Here is a 25471-nt window from a genome sequence, read left to right as displayed (position 1 = left end):
TCCTCCTGCTTCCACTTTCCAATGGATGGGATTCCTCGTATGTATCACACCCAGTACTGGGTTTATTTTTGGTGGGGGTGAGTAGTATATCCAGAATTGAATTTAGAGCCTCTTGTATCCTAGGTAAGAACTCTGTCATGAAGCTGTGTCTGCTCAGGGACAGTTTGTTTTTTCAATTGGTGTACTGAGGTCACTGACATCTAAAGTAATTATTGGTTGGATTGGTGTCATATTTATTTGTTTTCTATAAGCTTTTTTATTTTTATAAAGCTAGTTTTTTTCTTATGTAGCACTGACAGGCTTTGACCTCTCAGTGTGGGTCAGGCAGGCCTTGAGCTCACAAACAATGCCTGGGCTTCCTGAGTACTGGGATTAAAGGCATAAGCCACCATAGAAATATATGTTTATCATCTTTCTTTTCCTGCATTTTTAAGTTTTATTACTTAATGATTTCATTTTCTTCTTAGCATATCGACTACACTTATTTTTTAAATAGTTACCCTTGAATTTATAGTATATGTCTACAATTAATACAAGTTCTCTTTCCAATTCAATATACTACTTTGCAGGTTATACAGTACCTCATGATGGAGAATCTGCAGTTCCTGTCTCTCATCCTCATAACCCTACTGCCGTTCATTTCCAAAGCTGTAATTATCAGATTACTTATCCACAAACTATAATTACTGAATACAAGTTGCTATTATTTCAAATCAGTCATTGTGTCTGAGCAATTAAGATTTAAAAACAAGTTATTTTACATCCATTTTTCTTTGTCTAGGGTTTTTTCTTTCTTTAGAACATCTGAATTACTTGTTTTCCTTTTCCTGAAGAATTTACATTTGATGCAAAACAGGCAGACTAGAAACACACTTCTTTATGGGAAAGTCTCGATTTTTCTTCCAGTTTTGAAGGGTAAATTCTCTGGACAGAATTCTAGGTTTTGTTTTTCTTAGAATACTTAGAATATGTCATTCTTGTTTTCATGGTTTTTGAAGAGAATTTAGATATATAGGATATAGTTTTTCTTTTCACTTTCTGTATTATTCCATTATTTTCACGGATTTTCTGCATTTTGAGTATGAAAAACCTCTGGGTTGCTTTGAAAAAAAATATTTTATATGTGCTTGTGTACACAAGAGGGTACTTTTTTTTTTTAACCACTGTGCAAGTGTGGAGACCAGGGGATTACTAGTGGGAGTCAGTTCTCTCCTTCTACCATGTGTGTCCAGGGATGGATCTGTGGAAGATGAGACTTTGCAGTAAATGCCTGCACCTTCTGAGACATCTCACCAGCCCTATGTGTAGCTTTTTGGAGGCATTTCCCTGCTTGGTATTTGATAACTCTGTTCGGAAAATTCAGATTTAAATAAAACTAAAAATTTTGTTCCTCAGTGATATAAGCTTTATTTTAGGTGGTCAGTTGCCTCATGTAGCTAGTTAGTACATGCCAGCCTGAAGAGCCAGGTCTTGACAAGATGGAGTTCAGTCTAGGTCTCCTGCGAGTGGTGCACAGAGGAAAGCGTCTTCTAGGAGTCTACTGCTACCAGCCCTCTTTCCTTTCCCACCTTGTTGAGTCCACTTCCCCTGGAGAATGCTTTCCTTCTCCACCCTCAAGTTAGCTGTTTCTGTCTCTGGCTTTCCTTAGGTCGCATCTACTCACAGAATCCTCTAGGGTTCAAGGAGAATGCTTCACTTATGTCCCTTTAATTGCACTCTGGGCCTGCTACTACCATGCACAAATCCTTCACTGTATCAGTGCGCAGCGCTTCACAGACCAGATGCCACACCTGTGTGCTGAGCTACTGAAACTGAGCGGCACAACTTGACTGCTGTGTCCTGTCAAGAAAGAAAGTTAAAAGCAAAGACAACTCTTCCTTACTCCTTTAATAGAGGGAACAAATTGAGCTTTGCTTTTCCCTCCCCTCATTTGGGTCTAGAATAGAAAACAACAACAAAGAAACTGCCTTTGGCTTTTTAGCAAAATAGTCATCCAGAAACCACTGATTCACACAGGTCTACGTTAGGACCTATTGGTTTTTTTGTTTTGTTTTGTTTTTCTTGATAGGATCTCATTGTGTAACCCTGACTGGCTGGAATTCCTTACGTAGATCAGGCCTCAAATTCAAAACAATCCATCCTGCCTCTGCCTCCTCACTGCTAAGATTAAAGGCATTCACTCCATATGGGGCTTACTGGTTTCTTTTCATTACTGTTACCCCTCTTGTATGCCCCTTACTAGTTGTATACATTCAGCGAGTTATTCCGCCTCTCTGGCTGCTGTCATTCATCTGGTGATGTTGCTGTAATCAAGGTGAATTAACATACATGCCCAGGATTTTGGACATTCTCATTATTATTGTTCAAGGTTGGAATATTCTAGAGCTCACTGGCTAAGGCTGAGGCGAAGTGACAGAAGAGTTTAGTAGTTTCCTCTTATCTGCTGTTATATCTACATTTTCATGAACTCAAGACTCCCAGTAGGTTTTGGGAACTGTAGATGACAGAAGTTGAAGGGACCCTACCAGCTTGAGCTTGGCAAACATGGCTCTGGCAGGCCTTGCCCTTCTCCCTGGCTCCATCTGCCTTGCTAAAAACTGTTAGATCACACTCCTAAAACTACTCCCTGCCGTCTATTCCCTGTTTGCCCACCCCTCCTCTTGAGGCTGACTGCTCAGATCCAGCTGTGAGTACTGAAGTCCACTATTTAAAAGTCCTGTCTTGGCTCACCTAATTAACACGTCCAATTAAAATTAAACACCTCACCCTAATTTCCCCTTTTACCATTATAAACGACCATTTTCCTATAGGCTATGTTTGTCTCCTCTCCATCCAGAGGCAGTCCTTTGTCATGTCCCAGACTCCCCTCTCCCTCTGCCCCCCTCCCCTCGGACAAATAACCCCCCCTTCCTTAAGTCACCAGGTCATGAACTTTCAACCTTAACTAGACACATAGCCAGCACAAACAACCTTAGGTCCTAAGGTCAAAAATATTAAAATTTACTTGTTTATATATTTAATATACATTTAACTGCAGGTGCAGGGGTGCACACCTGCACAGTGGACCCTGGGGCAGGAGTGTCCAGGGTTCTAGGCCATCCTGAGCTCCATTAACAGTCTAAAAATAGTTTATTCACGGGCAGGAGAGATAGGGCTCAGTGGCAGAAGACGCAGGGCTTTGCTCCCAGCAGCACTTATGGTAGCTCAGGACGGTCTGCCAGTAGGGTTTCAGCGGACCCAATGCCTTCTGGCCTCCTCTGCCATGGGATGAAGGGGGGACCTATCTCTGCTATTCGCAAACAGGACAGGCGCAAACAGAATTTTTCAGAGATGTTTCATGATTTTATTTTCTCGACACTGCACAAAGGTATTATTAACGTTATGGTTGCCTATGGAAATTACGGTGCCACGGACTAAAAAAACTGTTGCACCCAGAGGGAAAGGCTCAGGCGCATTCCCTTGGCAGATGTTATCACGCTCTCATTCCCTAAAACATGCTCTTTAAAACTGGTCGCAAATTGGAGACCCATGGGATAAGTTCAGCCTATATAAGTGTTTGGCTTTTTATAGAGTTAGACGCCCTTTCTCAGTGATATTTAAAGATTTTGCGCATACACCACCACCTGGGTTTCTACCTTCCCTCTTAAAAAACAGGTGGCACTTCATCACTAGCCAATTAGCTCCCTCGCTGCCCGGGATGTTGCCCTCTTCTACCTCTACCATTTAAGCCAGCTCGTTTGGAAAAGACTCCGGCGGCTCATGACTTACAGGCGGCCTGGCGCAGCCGTTGTGAGAGGGTAACTGACTTCCATCCAACCGGAGTCCTGCGGGAAGAGGCTGGGTCAATCACTGGAGCCTCAGTTTCCCTAGCCATAAAACCGGCCGATAACTCAGCGTAAGCGATCAGGAATGTTGATTGAGCAATCAAACGGCTGGGCACGAACACGGGGCCCCGAGGCGCACCCCTGCGACCGAGGCCGGCGTCCGGAGGCCCCTCCAGGCATCCGGCGGGGAGTCCCGAACCCGGCACCCGCCGCGCTCTCGGCCCTCCCGTCGGGGGCCCCCGCGCCCTGCCGAGGTTGGCCCCTGCCTGGCGCAGAGAGGCGTGGCCGGCCCTCGAGCCCGCGGCGGCGGCCATGGCCTCGGTGGTGGAATACAAGGGCCTGAAGGCCGGCTACCACTGCGGCTACTGCGCGTCCAGGGAGGGCAAGACGTCGTGTGGTGAGTGTCCCGCCGTCCGGGTGGCCGTAACCGCCTCTCACCAGGCCCTCGCCATGTCCCGGCGGGTCCCTGGCCGGGGGGGGGGGGCGGTTTAAGGCCGTAGGTCACCCGATTCCAGCTTCCCGGGCTCATTCGTCTAAGCCCAGCCTGCCCCCTCCTTCCCGGCTGGGTCTTCCCGTTTCACCCTCACCGTTGATAGCCGCCCCTCACAGAGGAGGAACGGAAATAGCGAAAGGCTGCCCTCAGTCAATATGGCGCGGGCGGCGTCAGTCACGCAGGTTGCCAGGTCTTTCCGGCCCGCGAGCTCCCGAGTGGCTTCGCGCGGTCTTCGGAGGCGCGCGCGCTGCATTGTGGGGTGGTGGAGGCGGCGACGGCGGCGGCTGCGGCTGGCTGGGTGGCGCTGAGCCGGCGGGGGCCGTAGCGATGGCTTCCTGGAGCGCGCCTACTTTCAGCCTCGTAGAGTATTTTGAGAGCCAGACCGCGTTCCAGTGTGGCTATTGCAAGAATGTGGCGTGCAGTGTCTCCAACGGTGAGCGAGCCGGGCCGGCGGGCGTGGGAAGCCGGCAGCCGCGGCTTTGGGGTGGGGTGGGGGGTCTGGGTGGTGACGCTTGAGGAACTTGGGCGCCCACTGCCTGTGGAGCAGCGGGAAAAACCCCGGGGGTGCTCCGCCCGCCCTAGCTGCAGTCCACCAACAGCTGCTGGTCTGTGCGAGAGGGAAAGGAGGAAGGAGATTGGGGGCTCCTAAGAGCTGACCGCGGTGGGTGCTGGACAGCCGGGGATCCCCGCTGCTGGTGTGGAGGGGCGTGTGCGTGAACACCTGCGCACTGTCAACCTTGGATAAGAGTGTCTGGGAGAACATCCTAGAAAACAGGGTCTCTAGACTGATTGTCCCCATCTGCTTGATATTCTTTTATCTGGGGTTCGTACCATGCCATTCTGTCAACCCACCTCTAGGACCACAACAAAATCAACACACAGTGTTCTGTGTTGTCAGGATTCAGGTTTCCTTCCTTCCCTGTTTCCTCTCTTGTTTCCCCTCCCTCCTTCCTTTCGTTTTTCGAGACAGGGTTTCTCTGTGTAGCCCTGGCTGTCCTGGAACTCACTCTGTAGACCAGGCTGGCCTCTGCCTCTCAAGTGCTGGGATTAAAGGCATGAGCCACCACCGCTTGGCTAAGATTCAGATACCTTAAGATTTGTTTGTTAACTGAACATCGTACTGTCTGATGTGTCATGATTGACAAATCCAACAGGTGGGAAACAAGATAACTGTGAAAATATAAATTTAGGTTAGACGTTTGTGCAGTTTCAAAGACTGTTAGTGATTTGGCCGAGTATGATTGTACTGGTTTACAGATTTTCATTAAATGTGTTTGTTAGGTAGCCGGGCATGGTGGCACTTGCCTTTAGTCCTAGCACTTGGGAGGCAGAAGCAGGTGTATCTAAGGCCATCCTGGTCTACAAAGCGAGTTCCAGGACAGCCAGGGCTACACAGAAAAACCCTGTCTTGAAAAACAAACAAAAAAAGTGTTTATTAGGCGAGCTGTGGTCTTAAGTAGACAGTTACACAATCATTAAAAGTACCGTTGTGAAGAACCGTTAAGTGGAAAAATGCTTACAGCATAGAGTTAAATAAAATAAACAGGATGCAGATGTTCTATTCCTCCCAGTGACAGCTGGGAGGAATAAGGCCCAAAGAGAAGTATATCAGATAGTGACAGTGGGTGCCTTTGAGTGACAGAGAATTGGATAAGAGAAAATTGCCCACTATAAATGTTTTGTGTTTGAAGATTTGTGGAAGAACAGTCGTTTCATGTAGAGAAATAACTATGAGTTTTTAATGTTTCGGTTTTAATATTCACTGTAGGGCACCCTTCTGTTGGGTGACTGATATTCTACTGCAGGTCTGAGTGGCCACAAACTCAGAGGATTCTTGTGAGCGTCAGATGATTAGCTTGTTGGTATTAGTGAGTGACTACCATTTGAAAGTTGCTGTTCGTTTGTCTTCTATTGCTGTGATGAACACCTTGACCAAATGCAGGTTGGGGAGGACAGGGTTCATTTCATCTTCCAGTGTACAGTCCCTCATGAAGGGAGGTCAGGACAGGAAGTGGAGGCAGGTGCCTCGAGGCAGGAATTTGGGGGCAGGAAGTGGAGGCAGGTACCTTGAGTCAGGAACTTGGGGGCAGGAAGTGGAGGCAGGTACCTTGAGGCAGGAACTTGGGGGCAGGAAGTGGAGGCAGGTACCTTGAGGCAGGAACTTGGGGGCAGGAAGTGGAGGCAGGTACCTTGAGGCAGGAACTTGGGGGCAGGTAGTGGAGGCAGGTACCTTGAGGCAGGAACTTGGGAGCAGGTAGTGGAGGCAGGTACCTTGAGGCAGGAACTTGGGGGCAGGAACTGGAGCAAGGAAGAACTGGTTTACTCACAATACTATTGAACCCTGACATACAGGGGATTGTGGGGAAGAGGCACATACAGTGGGACGTGCCTAAAGGCAGAGCTGGCCAGTGGTGAGGGACTAACCCTGTCAACTTCAGTATTTGGAGTTCAAATGTCTGTGAGTTTGCTTCAGAGAGGCTACAACAGAAAAATCACAGACTCATTCACAGGGCTTGGGGTAAAAAAAAAAAGAGTGAGAAAGAAAGAAAACTAGTCCTTAGGCGGTGACTTTGGCCATGCGCAGCTCTGGCCTGTACTGGTGGCTACAAAGCCACGGGCAAGCAGCTTTTTCATGAATTTGTGCCCCAGAGTTAGATGCCAGATGAAGTGCGATCCTAATTAGTCTTAATAATAAAATCCCAGAGCCGGGTGGTGGTGGCGCACGCCTTTAATCCCAGCTCTCGGGAGGCAGAGGCAGGCGGATCTCTGTGAGTTCGAGACCAGCCTGGTCTACAAGAGCTAGTTCCAGGACAGGCTCCAAAACCACAGAGAAAGCCTGTCTCGAAAAACCAAAAAAAAAAAAAAAAAATCACAACAGTTTTATTGTTGAAGCCTATGCTGTACATATTATGCATATCAATGATTAGAATTGTTAGTTTTGTAGAATTGTTAGTTTTGTAGAGTTGCTAGTTTTGTAGAGTTGTTAGTTTTGTCAGCTTGACATATGCTAGAGTCATCTGGGAAGAAGAAACCTCAACTGAGAAAATGCCTCCATCAGATTGGCCTGTGGGCAAGTGCGTTGTAGCATTTTCTTGATTAGTAATTGATGTAGGAGGGCCAAGCTCTCTGTGGCTGATGCCACCTCTGGGCAGGTGGTACTAGGGTTTACAAGAAAGCAGTCTAAGCAAGCTGTGGAAAGCAAGCCAGTAAGCAGAGTTCTTCCATGCCCTCTGCTTCAGTTCCTGCCTCCAGATTCCTACCTCGAGTTATCTGCCTGTAGGTTCCTGCCTTGAGATGCTGCCTCTTGAGTTCCTTCCTCCAGTTCCTGCCAGACCTCCCTTCAGGAGTGTTCTAAACTGTAAGGTGAATAAACCCTTTCTGCCCCAAACTGCATTTGGTCATGGTATTTATCACAGTAACAGAAAGAAAACAAATGGCAACTCTCAAATAGGTGAGACCAGTGTGTTCCTCATTGGAGATATTAATGAAAGTTTGTGTCATAATTGTCCAATCCCAATGAAAATCTAGATTTTTGTCATAGATACTGTTTATTAATCTTGAATTAAATTTGAATCACTTTTGATGTATTTGATTCTTTAGTTCGAGTAGATTTTGTTGGTTTATTTTGAGACAAGGTTTCTCTTATGTATCCCTGGCTAGCCAGGTCATCCCCACGTAACCAAGGATGGCCTTGAACTTAGAGAGATCTCACCGCCTCTGCCTCTTTGAGTGCTGGGTCAAAGACATTGTGCCACCACACCTGACTTGACTTTTTTTGGATAAAAGGTCTTATGTTACCCAAACTGTCTTCAAATTTATTATATAGTTGAGGCTAGTCTCTCTCTTCTCCACCTGCCTTTACTCACTAAGTTCTGGGATACAGGTTTGTGTCACTACTTTTATCTTAGAATAATATATCTTATTTTCATTTGTGTTGTCTGTATTATGTTCAGGATGAAGTACGTATAAACTTTATTATTCCAGTATGAATGTTTTAGAATTTTTGTCTAAATTTGCCATTTTCATTTTTATTAATTTTTTACATAGGGCCTGGCTGGCTTGGAATGCACAGAGATCCACAGAGATCCCTCTGCCTCTGGAGTACTGGAATTAAAAGTGTGCATTAGCGCACACCTGGCCTAATTTACCTTTTTTTTTTTTTGAGCACTTAGAATTGTAAAAAGAAGACCATAGGACAATGCAGAGTTCTGGAATTAACGTGTTACTTACTTTTTCAGGCATGTGGGCACACTCTTTGACAGTACAGGATTATCAGGATCTCATAGACCGAGGATGGAGAAGGTAAAGCTCTTTAGCACAGATTCTTTTTGCTATTGTTCAGTTGTGTCTTATAACTGCACAATGAAATCACCTTCAGAATACCTGAGGTTGTAAGAAAGTTTAAGAAAATGTTTATTATATTTTTTTTGTGTACTTTGTTCTCAGAAATTTATTTGGGAAGGTAAAAATGATGCATAAAGCCAAATACATTATAACCAACCTTGTGTGCTTATTAGTAACCTTTGACAGCTACTGGAATTGTTCTAGTCTTTCACTAATTCTCTATGCTGTCTGGCCTCTGCAAAATATTTGACAGCAAATTACATGCTAATTATTGTAGAAAGCATATTGGTAAAGCTAAGGTAAGGAGAGATGGTTTTCCTTTTAACTTATCTACCATACCTTTATCTTACAAAATTAATACTAATTTTTCTGCTGAGTGTGGTATGTCATGCCTGTAATTCCAGCACTGGGAAGCAGAGGTAGGTGAATATCTGTAAGTTTGCGACTAGCCTGGTCTACGTAGTGAGCTCTAGGCCAGCCAGGGCTACATGGTGAGACCCTGTTTCAAAGAAATAAAACAAAAACCAAAAATTAATATAATTTTTTGATGGTACTTGGCACTCATTTAAAAAATTGTTTTCAACAGATCTTATTACTTTGTGTGTATATGTGTGTGTGTGTGTGTGTGTGTGTGTGTGTGTGTGTGAGAGAGAGAGAGAGAGAGAGAGAGAGAGAGAGAGAGAGAGAGAATATGCAAAAGCTCATGAGCTTGTGCGTGGTTGGCAGCAAGAGCCTTTACCTGATGACCTGTTTTGCTGGCTTCTTCCTAAGTTTTGATTGTTTTCTGTTTCTGTGTGTTTTGCTGGCTTCTTCCTAAGTTTTGATTGTTTTCTGTTTCTGTGTGTTGTATGGGTGTATCTGTGTAGAGGCTGGACTGAGACGTTCCCCTTGATTGCTCATCACCTTATATACTGTAGCAGGGTCTCTCTTTAACTCCAGAGTTAGTGCAATTTTGACTAGTTGGGCTAGCCAGCCTAATTCCAGGGATTCCCTGTCTGTGCTTCCGGCAAGCCAGTATTATAGATAGCTGCCTGGTTTGGGGGAATCTGTACTCCAGCCTTATGCTCACACAGCTAGGGCTTTTATTACTGAGCCATCTTTCCTAGATTGCCTTTTAAAAAAATTCATTTTTTTCAAAACATTTACTTGTGTTTGGGTATTGGCTTCTGTGTGCTGCAATGTCTATGGAGTCAGAGGACAAGCTGTGGGAGGTTGATCTTTCCTTCTGTGTGGGCTCTGGGGAGCAGAGCAGGTCTTCAGTCTAGGCAGCAAATGCCTTCGTCCACAAAGCTATCTCGCTGACCCAAGATTGACACACACATGCACACAGATACACATTCACACGCATATACACACACACACACACAGTTGATCAGTTGATTCTGTAATTGTTCATACATTGTGTTTTCTTGGTAGTTTTTGTTGTTTTTTGAGATAGTCTTTGCTATGTACCCCTGACTGGTCTGGAACTCTTTATGTAGATCTGGGTCTGCTTCTTGAGTACTGGTGTTAAAGGTGACGGGATAACTATTTCTAAGTAACTTTTAGGAAAGTTTCTTTTTTTTTTTTTGGTTTTTCGAGACAGGGTTTCTCTGTGGTTTTGGAGCCTGTCCTGGAACTAGCTCTTGTAGACCAGGCTGGTCTCGAACTCACAGAGATCCGCCTGCCTCTGCCTCCCAAGTGCTGGGATTAAAGGCATGCGCCACCACCGCCCGGCGAAAGTTTCTTATGTAAATGTAAGCAACATGAAGCATTAAGTACTAAATGCCAGTATTTAGCGGAAATTGAGCATGCCAATTAAAATGTTAACACCTATTAAATTTAATGAGTCTCAAAATGTAGATGCAAGTCAGATGTAGGGTTTTAGATGATGTCATAAGGATCCCCGTTACAGGGGTTTTATATGAGAGCAATGTGAGGAAATTGTTTTAGAATGGTTCATTTATAAGTCAGAGGTATTTGAGAGGGCACTCCTGGAGGCAGGAAGAAGAGGACAAAAATGTAAGATATATTTAACAAGTAGAAATCTTTCTGGTAGGTTGTGGAGGTGAGTTTGAGACATGATGTCCTCAGTATACAATAAGGTAATAATAGTCTAAACGGACTCTCAGGTTCCTGACCTGAGAAATGAATCCGTGGTTCTGCCAACAGGTCTACAGTGCCTATAAACGAGGCTTGTGAAGTGGTACTTTAAGCTCGTATGTGTGTCACCGTGAGGAAGTCCGTCTGTCCAACAACATCATGGGCATTTTTTTTAATGTTATAAAGAATTTTATTGTTTTTAAAATTATGTGTATGCATATGTACCTGTATGGTGCCATGTACATGAGTATTGGGGCCTCTGGAGCTGAAGGAATGGGGTTTTGAGTGCTGGGAACTGAACTCAGGTCCCCAGGAAAAGCGGTGCATGCCCATAGCCACTGAGCCAATGCTCCAGCCTCGTCACACACAGGTTTATTACTTTCTCTCGTGCTGATGTGGTAGCAGATGGAGACACTGAAGGAGTGGAAGGTACTGATGAGAATGTGGTGCATCTGTTGAGGTTTAGGAAAGGAAAAGTTGGTTTTTTATGCTATTGATTAGATTTTACCCTTAGTTTTTCTAATCTATTTTGGTACATGTGAAAGTATATAAGAAACTAACAAACTGTTTTTATAATTTTAGAAGTGGGAAATACTTGTATAAACCTGTCATGAATAAAACATGCTGTCCTCAGTACACAATAAGGTAAGGATCTACAGTACAAAGATTGTGTGTATTTAAAGTAGAATCTTAGGATTTTAAAATACTGTTTCTACTTTAGACAGACATTATAAGGAAAGTAAATAAATTGTCTTTTCTATGTACTGATTTGAAATCCACATATTGATAAGTGGATTCTTATATTGTTTAGTTAGTCCTGGTATGAAGATGATATGAAAGATACTTTGTTAGCTAGTGGAAATTACTTTTTTTTTTTTTTTCAAGACAGGATTTCTCTGTGTAGCCCTGGCTGTCCTGGAACTGGACTAGGCTGGCCTCAGGATTTGCCTGCCTCTGCCTCCCAAGTGCTGGGTTTAAAGATGCACACCACCACTGTCTGGCAGAGTCTAGGTCTTCTCCCCACCCAAGATAGGGTCCTCTGTAACTTTAAAACCTGTTCCAGAACTCACTCATAGACTAGGCTGGCCTCAAACTTGTAGAGATCCTCCTGTCTCTGCCTCCCCAGTGTGTGCCACCACTGCCTGGCTAGCTTTTTTGTTTGTTTTGTTTTTTAATGAAAAAAGTAAACTAATTTTTTTCTTTGAAAGTGGATGTCAGTTGCACATAGCTTCTTGGTTAGGGGTGGGAGTTCATGTCCACTTTTCCTTCTGGGTGCTGGGACCCTGTTTTAGTAAGGGTTTCTATTGCTACAGTGAAACACCATGACCAAAAGCAAGCTGGGGAGAACAGGGTTTATTTGGTTTATACTTTCAGATCATAGTCTGCCAATGGAGGAAGTCAGGACAGGAAATGAAGCAGTGATGGGACCCAGAGGCAGGAGCTGATGCAGAGGTCATGGAGGGGTGCTGCTTCCTGGCTTGCTCCTCATGGCTTGCCCAGCCTGCTTTCTTACAGAAACCAGGACTACCAGCCCAGGGATGGTGCCACCTACAATAGGTTGACTCCTCTTCCATCAATCACTAATTAAGGCAATGCCCTACAGCTGGATCTAATGGAAGCATTTTCTCAATTGAGGCTCTCTCCGTTCAGACAACTCTAGCTTGTGTCAAGTTTACATAAGACTGCCCAGCACAAGTGACGCCTTGACAGCATGACACAAACACATTACTGTTAAGCCACAACCTTTCTTTCTTATTCATCCCAAGATTATACATTAAAATCCAAATTCTCTGTAAATACCTGAGGTCTCTGTCTCTCTCTCTCTCTCTCTCTCTTTTTTTTTTTTTTTTTAAGAAAAAAAGTTTATTCTCTCAACTGTGGGCTCTTGTAAAATAAAAAAAAAAATAAAGTCCATTCTTGAAGAGGGAAAAACCAGTGCACAGTCACTATCTGAATCAGCCTCCAAAAGTGTAAATGACTCAGTGAGCAGTATCTGTGATTCGCTCACAGCCTTGTGGGCTCCTCTAAAGGGCTTGGGTCACTTTCCAGGGTCTGCTCTCTATAGTACACACGACCTGTCTTCTAGGCTCCGGCTGGCTCTACTCCACTGCTGCTGCTGTTCTTGGTGGTCTTCATGATACTGGCTTCTGCAAAATGCTGGCGTCTTCTGCTGCAACTAGCCTGCACTTTCTCTAATAGCTTCTGCTAAGCTCTCTTCATGGTGCCAGGCCTCAGCTTTTCTGCATGACCCTTTCAGTCCTGGGTCTTGAGCGGCCTCTGAGGCTGTTCCTTCACCCCTTCTGGCATTTCACAGTGCCAAGCCTCAGCTGTTCTTCATGACCTCGTGCCTTCAACACCAGTACCACTTGGATGACTTTACACTACCAAGTTTGGCTCAGTGTGAGGTACAACCTTGGCTGCCTCTGTAACACAGCTTGTGCATTGACTCCCACGAAACACTTCAGATTTCACCTCAGTCAGTCATCTCTAATATCTCGGCACTGCTGAGCAGCACTGGCTGACCAGCAGAGCAAAGGTTTTACTTTTAGCCGTTCTGGTGTCTTGTTAATCACAGCTGATTCTTCAGCCTCAGTGAACCAGAACCACATAATTTTTTCTCTTCCCCCCTCCTCTTTCTTTGAGACAGGGTTTCTTTGTATAGTCCTGGTTCTGGAGCTTGCTTTGTAGACCAGGCTGGCCTCAAACTCACAGAGATCTGCCTCTCTCTGCCTTCCGAGTGCTGGGACTGTAGGCGTGCGATAACTCCGTCTGGCAAGAACCACAGAATCTTAATTCAGAATAACAAATGGCCCTGACAGAATCTTTAAACTTCCCTCTGGAACGTCACAAGTCAGGCTTCCATCTTCTGCATTGCCTTCAACATTACTACCTTCCAGGCTCCTACAGAGCAGCTCACCAAGCATTGAACACTCAGTGACTTTCCTTGACCACAGTTCCAAAATTACATGGTCAGGCCTGTCACAGCAATACCCCACAGACTTTGTGTGGCCTGAACCTGTGCAGGCCTGGCGGGTGCTGCCACAGTCTGTGAATTCATATGTGTATTAGTTCTGTTATATTTAGAAGACACTGTTTCCTTGGCTCCATCCCCCTTTGGCTCTTAGATTCTTTCTGCCTCCTTTTTGGCATAGTTCCTGAGCCCTCAGGGGAGGGATTTAATAAAGACTTCTTATTTGGGACTAAGTGTCCCCAAATCCCTCAGTCTCTGCACATTGTCCAGTTGTGGGTTTTATAGAGTGGCCTTCAGGTCACAGTGACTGGAAGTGAGATGCAGAGTTGGTGAGAAGAGCACACAGACTGCTTTCCTGAGGGAGGAAAGCTTCTTGTTTCTTTGTTTTTCACACAGTGTTCTTATATTCCCCACATCAAGTCCATTTCAAAGAGGAGGATTTTTCCCATAACTACAAGTTTCACAGTTACTAATAATCACAGCCAAAACATTTTTTCTGGAACAAGCTCACCCTAATACATTTGTTTGTTTGTCTTTTTGATACAGGGTTTCTCTGTGTATCTCTGGCTGTCCTGAAACTCACGCTGTAGACTAGGCTGGCCTTGAACTTGAAGAGATTGGCTTGTCTCTGCCTCCCTGAGTGCTGGGATTAAAGGCACGTGTCACCATCACCCAGCTCCCACTATATTTCTTAATCAGATCTTTATACATTTTCTGAGAAACTCCTTTTACACTTCTCACAGACCAGGCAGGACCTTTCCGCCATAACCGTTCACATAGGCAGTAGTTTTATAATTGCCAGAAAAACAGGTTACTTGTTTCATTTTTTATATTTTAGAGTTCTGCCCAATTATCTTAACTGACCATCCAATTCTTTGTTTTCTAGTTACATGAAGTCAATTGTTTAAAGCTTTGTTTCAGCTGTTATGTACACTGAAACCTGTGAACACATTTCCCAACATCAAAAAGAACTTGAGCTAGCCTAATTCTTGAGACTCAGTTGTTTTCCTTAATCATTAACCTAACCCATAGTCTATATAGCTTCTCAAGTGAAACACAGAAGTCCTAGCCCTGTGATACTTCCTTGTTCCTGTTTTCTATCCTCTCCAGTCCCTGCTTTCTACCTTTGTTTATATTAATTTTCCCACTAAACTAATCTCTATCATAATTCCTTACTATATTTGTTAGAAGTTCTTAATTGTTAAAATTCTGTTTTGTATTCTATTATTGTATAAACTCATTACTTCAGTTAAACAGTACAGCTTAAGAATAAATCATCTTCATAATGATCCACAGGTAAAAATCCCCAGTAGAATGGAGTATTTCCATGAGATAGTCACACAACATTAAAGGCAATGGGAATCCTCCCACACCCATTCACACCATGCCAGATACAAGAGGAAAATGGCAGTGGCAAACATTTAAAGGCACAGCAGTAGTAAGAGACATTCTGAAGCCAAAGCCCTTGGGGCCTTGCCTATCTGAGATTCACTCACAGAGCCTGGTGGGCTGAACTCCTGAAGCTCAAGTGCCACCTGTTGGTCGTTCTTCTGACATGACCACTGGGAGAGTCTGCTCATTTATCATATATTGCAAGAGGAAGCTTCTCTGATAATGGCTCACTGTGACATTGATTTATGGGGATAGCAGAATGTTGTTAGGACTCAGTTTATCGATATGTTCTTTCAGCAGAACAAAACTATTTGATTTTCCCTTAGCCCATGACCTATCCAGTCAGATTCATGACCACATGAGCAGTGTCAGACGTTCCGTCTCATGGAGTGGGTCTTCTATCCAAGCAGAGAGTGGTTGGTTACTCCAACAGTGTTTGTGCCACAGTTTCACCGGCATAGCTTGCAGGCAGGTCACTGTTGTGGGTCACAGGGTTTGTAGTTGGGTTAATGGCTACCTTTCTCCTCTGGTAGTGTGCAGAGTACTTTCCAGAACCATGAACACTAGTCAGTAGATGTGAAGGCTCTAGGTAGGCACCAGCTTGACTTCTCTGCCTTCAGTGAGATATGTAAGTGTTATCGTCAGCAAAGAGGCCTTAGCATTGGTTTGTGGAGAGCAGCCAATAGCCTTGGCAACAGCTGGGATGTTTGGGGGCCTCTGTGGAACATGTCTGGTCAGTGACTCAACTCATGTAACCCACTCCCTGGCCTTGGATGTTTCACTTGGTGGCAACAGATACTGGTTGAGACTTTGTCTCTTCCATTATTTTTATTTCTTTTGTCCATCTATCTATCTACTTGTCTGTCTATCTATCTCTATAAATATACATAAATATATGTAAGTATATTAATATATTTAGGAAACTTCTAGAGTAGGAGTTTTCCATATGACCTCTCCAATGGCCCTTAATGTTAGTTGTTCCCCCACATTCCCTTTCTTAACCTTATTATCCACCCTCTTTTCTACTTAATCCTATTCCAGTATCCCCACTGTCTCTCCATAAGTATTTATTCTATTTCTCTTTTGGGGGGGGGAGACTCTCTTCCCTTTGTAGTCTGTTTCTTGATACCTAACCTCTGTAGTTATATGGATGATAGCATGCCTATCGAAGGCTTAAAAGCTAGCATTCATGTATAAGAGAACACACACACACAACACAGTCGAAAACCAGCTTTGACAAAATTTGAACATTCCAGGGTAGGAACGTGAGCATTAGAATTATTAAGCAAAAGGAACAGAGATAGAAATAAGAAACAAAAACACAGAACAACATCAGGAGGGATGTTGAGTGAATAACTGATTCACCTTGTTTATTTTTCACACACTTGTATACTTCACTCCAAAAGGGGGGGGGTGTGGAACAGACTTCATTAGCATGACATAAGGAATAAACTTAAATTTTCTGACCTTTGGTCCAGGTGGGGTGGATCCACCTCTACACTCAAAATAGTAATTAATCACACCCTAGGTCAGAATGTCTCGTTTGTAGCCACACCTGCTGTCAACAACTTTGAGAGAGCAAAAATAAGCTCAAATTCTGACCTCCAGTCAATTGTCCCACAGGCTTCCAACTGTGGGAACAACACACACACAGAGGAGAGACAGACTTCAGTGAATCAGCTCCACTTTATTTGGGGAGTCTGGGGATAAGTCCTGATTTGTATTAAGTGGCATGCTCTTATCACAAGACTTAGTACGCGACAGTAGGGTCCTATTGCAGAACTCCTAGCACAAGTCGTCTTAGCAGAGATCTGTGCCAAGGGTCAAGCTAAAGAGGAGTCAGGCACCTGGTTTAGAGATTGCTTTTAGATAAGGTGCGTCCTCCAGGCCCAGGGACACCCTCCATGTAAGGGCAGACAGAGAGCAGGAAGCCTTGCTCAAGAGAGAGGGAGGTTCCCATATTCTGGTGCGTAGAGAGAAAGGTGCTAGGGCACGGCAGACTGCAATCAATGTATTCCAAAATTTCTCTCCTTTTTTCTTTTCAGTTTTTCATCTATTTTTTTTTTTTGTTTTGTTTTGTTTTTCGAGACAGGGTTTCTCTGTGGTTTTTGGAGCCTGTCCTGGAACTAGCTCTGTAGACCAGGCTGGCCTCAAACTCACAGAGATCCGCCTGCCTCTGCCTCCCGAGTGCTGGGATTAAAGGCGTGCACCACCACCGCCCGGCTTTCATCTTTTTTTTTTTATTGACTCTTTTGAGAAGTTGCCCCGTCCCGCTTTTTTTAAACTCTCCTACTTAAAAATTTTTACCATCAGACTTTACTACTGAAAACAGTTCTTTCCCTTGTCTTTTTTGGGAGCGGGTAGGGGTGCTGCTGTAGTTGTCAAAATTTTAGAGCTGGGGTGGTGGCGCACGCCTTTAATCCCAGCACTCGGGAGGCAGAGGCAGGCGGATCTCTGTGAGTTTGAGGCCAGCCTGGGCTACAAGAGCTAGTGCTAGGACAGGCTCCAAAGCTACAGAGAAACCCTGTCTCGAAAAACCAAAAAAAAAAGAAAAAAAAAGAAAAAAAAAAGAACTAGTTCCAGGACAGACTCCAAAACTGCAGAGAAACCCTGTCTCGAAAAACAAAACAAAAAAATTTAGAGATTTTTTTTCCAAAGAAATTTTCAATCTTTTCTTCTTGTAGAGTCTGTTCTTTTTGCAGTTTGTTTGGCACCCATCTTTGTAGGAGAGACTAAGAGTGTGGTGATTCCAGTTTTCAGTGTCCCAATAAAAATGTTATGCATCCAAAGAATGGGTCGTTTTTTTTCTGTAGCTTTTAGGTAAATTGCTTTGGCTTGGCTATTGTGTTGGAGATTCTGTGAGGTAAATATTTTTAGGTCTGAGCACTGTTTTGAGAGAAAACACACAATGCTGGTGGTCAGGGGTGAGATGGAGTTGTCAGCATTCAGTATAGACTTCTTTAGCTCCCTGATTTAACTGTTTAACTGGAGGTTTCTCATTCTTCCTGGTGCCACAGCCACTTTAAAAACAACCACTCAGAGGCTTAATATTAATTACATACTGTCTGGCCTATTACTTAAGCTTTTACAACTTAAATTAACCCATTTCTGTTAGTGTATGTTTTACCACAAGGCTTGTGACTTGTTACCTCACATCTTGCTCTTTTGGCAGCTGCTTGTGTCTCCCTCGACTCTGCCTTTTTTATTTTATTTATTTCTTTATTTTTTTTTTCCTGCAGCTTTGGAACCTGTCCTGGAACTAGCTTTTGTAGACCAGGCTGGTCTTGAACTCACAGAGATTCGCCTGCCTCTGCCTTCCCCTCCCAAGTGCTGGGATTAAAGGCGTGCGCCACCACGCCTGGCCAACTCCGCCTTCTTTCTTTCTGTATTCAGTTTGGTTTTCCCGCCATAGGCTAAAGCAGCTTCTTTATTAACCAATGATAATAAAAACACATTCCCAGCATACTGGGGGCATCCCACATCATATGTATATGTGACATGCAGAAGACTGTCTTTTGCTCTTCTCTAACAGCTGCATTGTATGAGGAATCAACTATATGGGGTTGAGAAGGCGGTCTGACGTGGGACTGTCTTGAAAACAGATTTCGAAGGTGTCCTCCTAATTTTAGATGCAGCTTTGCTTAGACTTTCAGATATAGCCACATGTCAGCAGTAGCTGGATTGTTAGGGATAAGAAAGAGCAGTGATCTCACCCTTCTTATCGCTGTGGCACTTTAATACGATTCCTCATGCTGTGCTGACCCCAACCATAAAATTGTTTTCCTTGCTACTTCATAAGTGTAATTTTGCTACTGTTGTGAATCATAATGTAAATGTCTGTGTTTTCTGATGGTCTTAGGTGATCCTTGGGAAAGGGCCGTTTGACTCCCAAAGGGGTCACAACCCACAGGTTGAGAACCACTGATAGAGAGGAAATTGAATACCTTACTGGGTTTTTCATTGTTTAGTTAGGATTCATACCTCAGTCAGTTAACTATTTATAAATCTGTTCCCTACCTTCCAATATTTTTGCCTTTTCTTTTTCCTCTGGTTTATGTGTTTTTCTCTTCCTCATCTTCTTTCTTCCTTTTCTTAAAATCTCTTAACTATAACTGTACTTACAGTGAATTTTAGTTTTGGAGTAGGATTAGAGGCTGCTTTAAATCACATCTTACAAAAAAAACCCAGACATGAAATTTGCTGCAGTCTACAATGTACTATCCTAAACTGACCTCATTAAAAGCTTTTAAAATATTTGCTTGCTTTTCTAGGTGTCGCCCTTTACAGTTTCAACCATCAAAATCTCACAAGAAAGTTTTGAAAAAAATGCTGAAGTTTCTGGCTAAAGGGGAGATTTCGAAAGGCAGTTGTGAGGGTAAGAAAAGATCTGGTCTGGAAAGTATTTTCTCTAATGTTTCTCTCCAAGGCTCCCATTTTCACATGCCTCACTCAGGTCAGGTGGGGAAGGAGACTGGTACAACGTAATCCTGTAAAGCTAATGACACTGGTGACACTGGCATTTGTCTCACTGGACCCTTCAGGTGTAGGAGTACAGACTAGGAGAGTCTGTCTTTGAGAGAAAATTGAGGATCCATGGGAAAGATGTTGTGACTTTTTAAACTGAAATATTTGTTATTCAGATGCTTTGACAACACATCTGACTTGCTTCTAGTGATGTCCTTGTGACAGATGTAGCATGAATTCTGATTGGTCTTAATAGTAATAAAAATTCAGAGTCAGCTATTGGGTGAAAACTGAAGGATCAGAGGAGCAGAGCAGCCAACCACTAGAGAATTCTTACCTCTACCAGTGCTCAGTCTGAAGGGCGATCCTGCCTCTACGAATCCTCAGACTGAATTTTCAGACTGCATCTGTTTCCACAAAACCTCAGAGTGCACTGAGCTCCTGTCTCCTCCTGCTTTATATTTCTCTCTCTGCTCAGCCATATCATTCCTGTCTCTACTTCCCTAGTGCTGGGATTAAAGATGTGGCATCCCAAGTGCTGGGATCACCTTTGTGTGAGCTGTTTCTCTTTTAGACAGATTCAATCTCATGTAGCCCAGGGTGGACTTGAATTCCCAGAGGTCTGCCTGCCTCTGTCTCCTGAGTGCTGGGATTAAAGGTGTGTGTGCCCTCACTACGTGGCCTTTATGGCTAACTAGTGGCTTAGGTTTGCACTCTTCAAGCTTTATTTGTTAGAAACCAAACAAAATGTCACTAGAGAAGCTTCTAATCCTGGGAATCTTAGCTATTCATTCATTCTTAGCTTATTCATTCATTCCACAAGTAGGTTTTTTTTTTTAATTTATTTATTATGTATATAGTGTTCTGGGCACCAGATCTCATTATAGATGGGTATGAGCCATCATGTGGTTGCTGGGAATTGAACTCAGTACCTCTGGAACAGCAGTCAGTTCTCTTAACCTCTGAGCCTTCTCTCCAGCCCCACAAGTAGGTTTTGAATATGTCATGGTCATGATCTTAATCACTGGAGAGACGATGGTTGGTCTAGCAGGTAAATTCTTTGGCGTCATGCATTGTCCTGATTAGACAATTTAGAGTAGAATTGGCTTAGCTGGGGTCAACAAAGAGGCTAGAAGGCTTGGTTTTAGAGGTTAAGAGCTGATTAGAGCCTTGGAAATAGTTTTGGTATATCTCTGGTGGAATATTATATGTACCTTATTATAAGAAATATTTTGGTGTCTAGAAATTACAGTCCATATGTAAATTGATGATTGCCTATGTTTTCATGTGACCTATACATTTGGCTCTTTGTTTAACTTGTTATGTGCTTCTGACTTGTATCTAAAACTGATTTCATAGGAGGTGACATAATCACCAGGCCAAGGGGAAAGGGTTGAAATTTTAGGTCACAATTTTCTTAAAGACAAAATTAGGTAGCCCAGTTGGATATCCAGCATTGGGAGCTTGACCACAGCTGGCACAATTCCTGGAGGTACATTCTTCTGCTAGAGTAGTTTGTCTCAGGTGTAGCTCCCTTGCTTTGGAAGGCACGAGAGTGGATTTGGCAGACACACTGCAGCAACCCAGTTACTTAACAGTTATACTAATCTAAAATGTGTTAAATATTGTAGCTGATGATGGGCTTTCATTTTTTTCTCCTTTGTAGATGAACCCATGGATTCTACAATGGAGGATGCTGTTGCTGGTGACTTTGCATTAGTAAACAAGTTGGATATAAAGTGTGATCTTAAAACACTCAGCAGTGACCTCAAAGGAGGCATAGAGAGTGAAGAGAAGAAGAAGGAAAATAGTTTAAAGAAGGAAGGATCTAAGGAATTAATTCATCCACAAGCTATAGAGGAGAAGTTGGGTTCTGGTGAACCATCACATTCAATCAAAGTTCATATTGGTCCTAAGCCAGGTAGTGTATATTTTGTATAAGTTGGTAGTTATGCCTAGAGACCAATTAGGTTTTCTTGTGTTGTTTTGGGGGAGGTGGGCAGTATATAAGAGTAGTCCTATGAATATATTAGTGTGAAGATGACATATATGGTCATTCATAAAAACCTGAAAAGAAATACAAAACCCTAAAAATTGGTTTCAGCTTATTCTCTTTTCTTGTTTTTATTCTTTGAGGATTTTTTTACACTGCATTTTGATCATACTCACTCCTCCCCTCCTCTTCCTCAACTCACTCAACTGTGCCTCCCCTCTTTTAAACCCACCCAATCCAATTTGTGCTGCCTATATATTCTTGGATGTGTGCCTTTCACTGGAGGTGATCAACCCAACAGATGCACATACCTTAAAAGCGACTTTCCCACTCCCAGCAGCTATCAGTTGCCAATAGCTCCTTAGCTTAGGATGAGACTTTGTGTCCACCTCCCTTCCCTATGTGGAAATTCTCGTGTGGCCTGAGCTTGGATCGGTCATGCACATGTTGTCTCATCTGCTGTGCATTCCCCTGTGTAACTGCCCTGCTATGTCTGGAAAACAGTTTTCTTGTAGTCATCCACAGCCACTGGCTTTTTAATGTTTCCAGCCTCTTCCCAAGGATTTGTAGGCCTTAGGAGAAGAGGGTGTGCTATGGAATTCTCCTTTATGGATCAGCATTCCACTGTCTTTTATTATACCTTGATAGTAGTGGGTTCTTCCTCTACCCCTTTTCAGACATGGTCTGACCATGTAGTCCTGGTTAGAACCCACCATGAAGAAGGGGCTGGCCTGGAGCTAACATATCCACCATGTCAGCCTCCCAGGTGCTGGACTTAAATAAGGGGTGAACTATACCCAGATAGTTTTAAAGAGCTATCAGTTAATTACATGTTCTTTTAATTAGAACAAAATTCATTAACCTGAACTTGTGAGCACTATTTGGAGTTACAAATATGTTACAATGAGCAAGGACTCTTCTTAATTAAAAGAAACAACATGCCCATCACTCACCAGAATTTGTTCTAGATTAAAAAATGTCCCTAGAAATGTCCCAGCGAGGCAGAAGATCCTTCACGTAGTGATACCTATTGCAGAAGCAGAAAAATGGGCAGATACTTACAATATGAAAATAGATGGAGGAGTGAATGAACAAATGCCTTTACTAACAGAGCTGTGCTGAGAAGTTTGTAGACTGTTCTCCCTTTTTGACTGCCCCAGTCTCTAGGGTAGAGTTTTAATGATCCTGGGAAACTTCAGTGTGAACTCTGGACCATGTAGTCTATAAGACGGGAAAAAACTTTTCTAGGGTCAAGTGTATTGCCCTAATATTTTGGCATTCTTTTTAGGTAAAGGGGCTGATTTGAGTAAGCCTCCGTGCCGAAAAGCAAAAGAAATGCGGAAAGAAAGGAAAAGGTTAAAACTCATGCAGCAAAACTCAGCTGGAGCCTTTGAGGGTTTCCAGGCTCAAGGTCAGCCAGCATCTTTGTTACCAAAGGCTAAATCCAATCAGCCCAAGTCACTTGAAGATTTAATTTTTGAATCTTTACCAGAGAATGCGTCACACAAGTTAGAGGTACTTGGAGGGGTTTGTGGCTGTTGTGTTGTGTTGAATATTTATTTTCTTTGTACTGATAGTTACCTGTTGAGATTTTATTATTTAGCATTTGTGTTACAGTAAATCAACTGCTATTTGAGAAAAATTCTTTAAGACCTTTAGAAAATATTTTAGGCAACTATTATTAAAATTGTTTAAAAAAATTTCAGTTGTAGCATGTTATTAATCAGGGTACTCTGGTCTTTTGTGTTGTTACTTGGTTGCAGTTAAGTAGTTTAAAAATACAAAAGCATTTTAAAATTAATTTTATTTTAGAAGTTAAAATGGTAAAAGTTTCTATCATAATAAGTAAATGAATTTTATTATAATATTCCAACCTAGGTCTTGATCCAAGGTAGCACCAGTGTCACCCCTGTAAACCTGAACCTACTGACACTACTGTCTTAGTTAGGGTTTCCATTGCTGCGGAAAACACCATGACCTAAGAGCAAGCTGGGGGGAAAGGGTTTGTGTGGCTTACCCTGTTCATAATCTCTGTTCATAATCAAAGGAAGTCAAGATAAGAGCTCAAACAGGGCAGGAACCTGGAGGCAGGAGCTGACATGGAGGTAATGGAGGGGTGCGGCTACTGGCTTGCTCCCCATGGCTTACTCAGCCTGCTTTTTTATAGAACTCCAGGGAAGGCACAACCTGCAATGGGCTGTATCCTCCCTCATCAATCACTAATTTAGAAAATGCCCTACAGCCAGATCTTTAGAAGCATTTTTCTCAATTGGGGTTCCCTCCTTTCAGATAACTTATGTCAAGTTGACATAAAACTAGCCAACACAACTACCAGATCCTTTCTCATTAAGAAATCCCAGCCAGCCTGGCTATAAAGTGAGTTCCAGGACAGCTAGATCTGGTACACAGAGAAACCCTGTCTCAAAAAACCAAACCAAACCAAACAAACAAAAATCCTAGCTTTAAAAATTTTTTATGCTGTACTCCCATTTTTCCCAGATTGTTTCATATTTCAACAACAAATTGGAACTTTTAATATTAATTATATGTAATAGAATTATTTTCTAAGACATTAACCATGATATTAAAATATTATTATTAATATTTTAATTTAAAATACCCTTATACTTGATTGAATTTTTAGCTTAATGTTATCTAAGGATATTAATGCTAATCTTGATGGGCTGGAGAGATGGCTCAGTGGGGAAGAGTGAAGACCTGAGTTCAAATGTCTAGCACCCTTGTAAAAAGAATGGCTGTGTATGCCTGTAACCCCAGTTTTGCGGGGTTTAGGCAGGCAGAACCCCAGAGCTTGTTGGCTAGCCAACCTACCTAGCCAAAGTGGTGAGCTTCTGGTTTAGTGAGAGGCATTAAGATGTGCAGCAACGGAGCTGCATTTGGCCTGCCAAACATAGGCATGCACTGCACACGCACAGACACACAGAAATTTCAAACCGTTCACTGTAGATGTATTTCAGACAAATTTTAACAGCTTTGATTATTACAACTGCTTGCTACTTTGATATAGGTTTTGAATTTCCTCCTCCCTGAATTGTAGAGAATTGATTGTACTACTTAAAATACTTTAAGAAGAGGTTTTAATCATTTGATCATAAACAGTTTATTCAGGGAGCCAACCACACCTCAAAAATAGTTCTGCAGGTATCAGTATTTACATTTTTAACATGGTAGTACCCAGGGTGTGAGGAGTTTGTTATTTGCTGGGCATCACTCTTCCCTTTGCCAACATGAAGTGCCCAGTTATGCCCTTATTGTAGTACATTTAGTTTCCTTTTGTTACTGTTTTATTAGTAACAAATTTTCCCAAATTTTGGTTAGTAATTAATAAGATAAATGTCAGCTAGTCTTGTGCACAGTTCCCATTTTTAACTTATTTAAGGCCCAGAAAGTTTTATTTTTGACATGATTACAGCATAAAGGAAACCTAAGAGAGTCTACGTATACTAACTGTATAGTGAAGTACACACACTTTGTGAAAGTTGCCTCTCATAGTTATAGGGTTAGTTGTAGGTTTATAGTTTATAATGATGAATAAACTTGCCCTAAGGTCTAGTTACAGTTCTTAGTAATTCTGACTGATTGACTTTTATTAAGTTGTGGACAACTAAAATTAAAGAGTGCTTGTGTTGTCAGTGCTAGAAGGACCTGTCAGTTCACAGAAGAGATAGACATATGTAATTAGTCAGAGATGAGACTTAAATATACAGGATATCCTCTGTTGCTTCCTTTAAGTAGACTGGATATTGTAGCAGTAACTTTTTCTTCATTTACTAACAGTTGATTTTTAATGTTAAAATATATGTTTATGCTTTAATATTTGTTGAAACATAGTTTTCTGATTGGGAGTTTCTGTTACTTCATATTCTGCAGAAGTGAATCAATGAATG

The 25471-nt window shown here is 42.8% G+C and overlaps 1 protein-coding gene across 6 annotated transcripts in view; it reads left to right on the top strand.

The window, feature by feature from the left end:
* The first annotated feature begins 3936 nt into the window (after positions 1–3936).
* Ate1 (arginyltransferase 1) overlaps positions 3937–25471 on the top strand; it is a 117775-nt gene continuing 96240 nt past the window's right edge. For 3 of the 6 annotated variants that reach the window (XM_075972478.1, XM_075972479.1, XM_075972482.1), the window contains exons 1-6: positions 4567–4750; positions 8556–8619; positions 11326–11388; positions 19378–19481; positions 21237–21491; positions 22852–23078. In XM_075972478.1, coding sequence (XP_075828593.1) covers positions 4645–4750; positions 8556–8619; positions 11326–11388; positions 19378–19481; positions 21237–21491; positions 22852–23078 — 819 coding nt within the window. In that variant the 5' untranslated portion in view covers positions 4567–4644. Of the gene's footprint in view, positions 4222–4566; positions 4751–8555; positions 8620–11325; positions 11389–19377; positions 19482–21236; positions 21492–22851; positions 23079–25471 lie in introns of those variants that run through there. The other 3 variants (XM_075972481.1, XM_075972484.1, XM_075972480.1) reach the window with 3 other exon arrangements.

Source organism: Microtus pennsylvanicus, chromosome 5 (genome assembly GCF_037038515.1).
Source record: "Microtus pennsylvanicus isolate mMicPen1 chromosome 5, mMicPen1.hap1, whole genome shotgun sequence".
Taxonomy (NCBI): domain Eukaryota; kingdom Metazoa; phylum Chordata; class Mammalia; order Rodentia; family Cricetidae; genus Microtus; species Microtus pennsylvanicus.
This window is presented reverse-complemented; position numbering and strand designations above follow the sequence as displayed.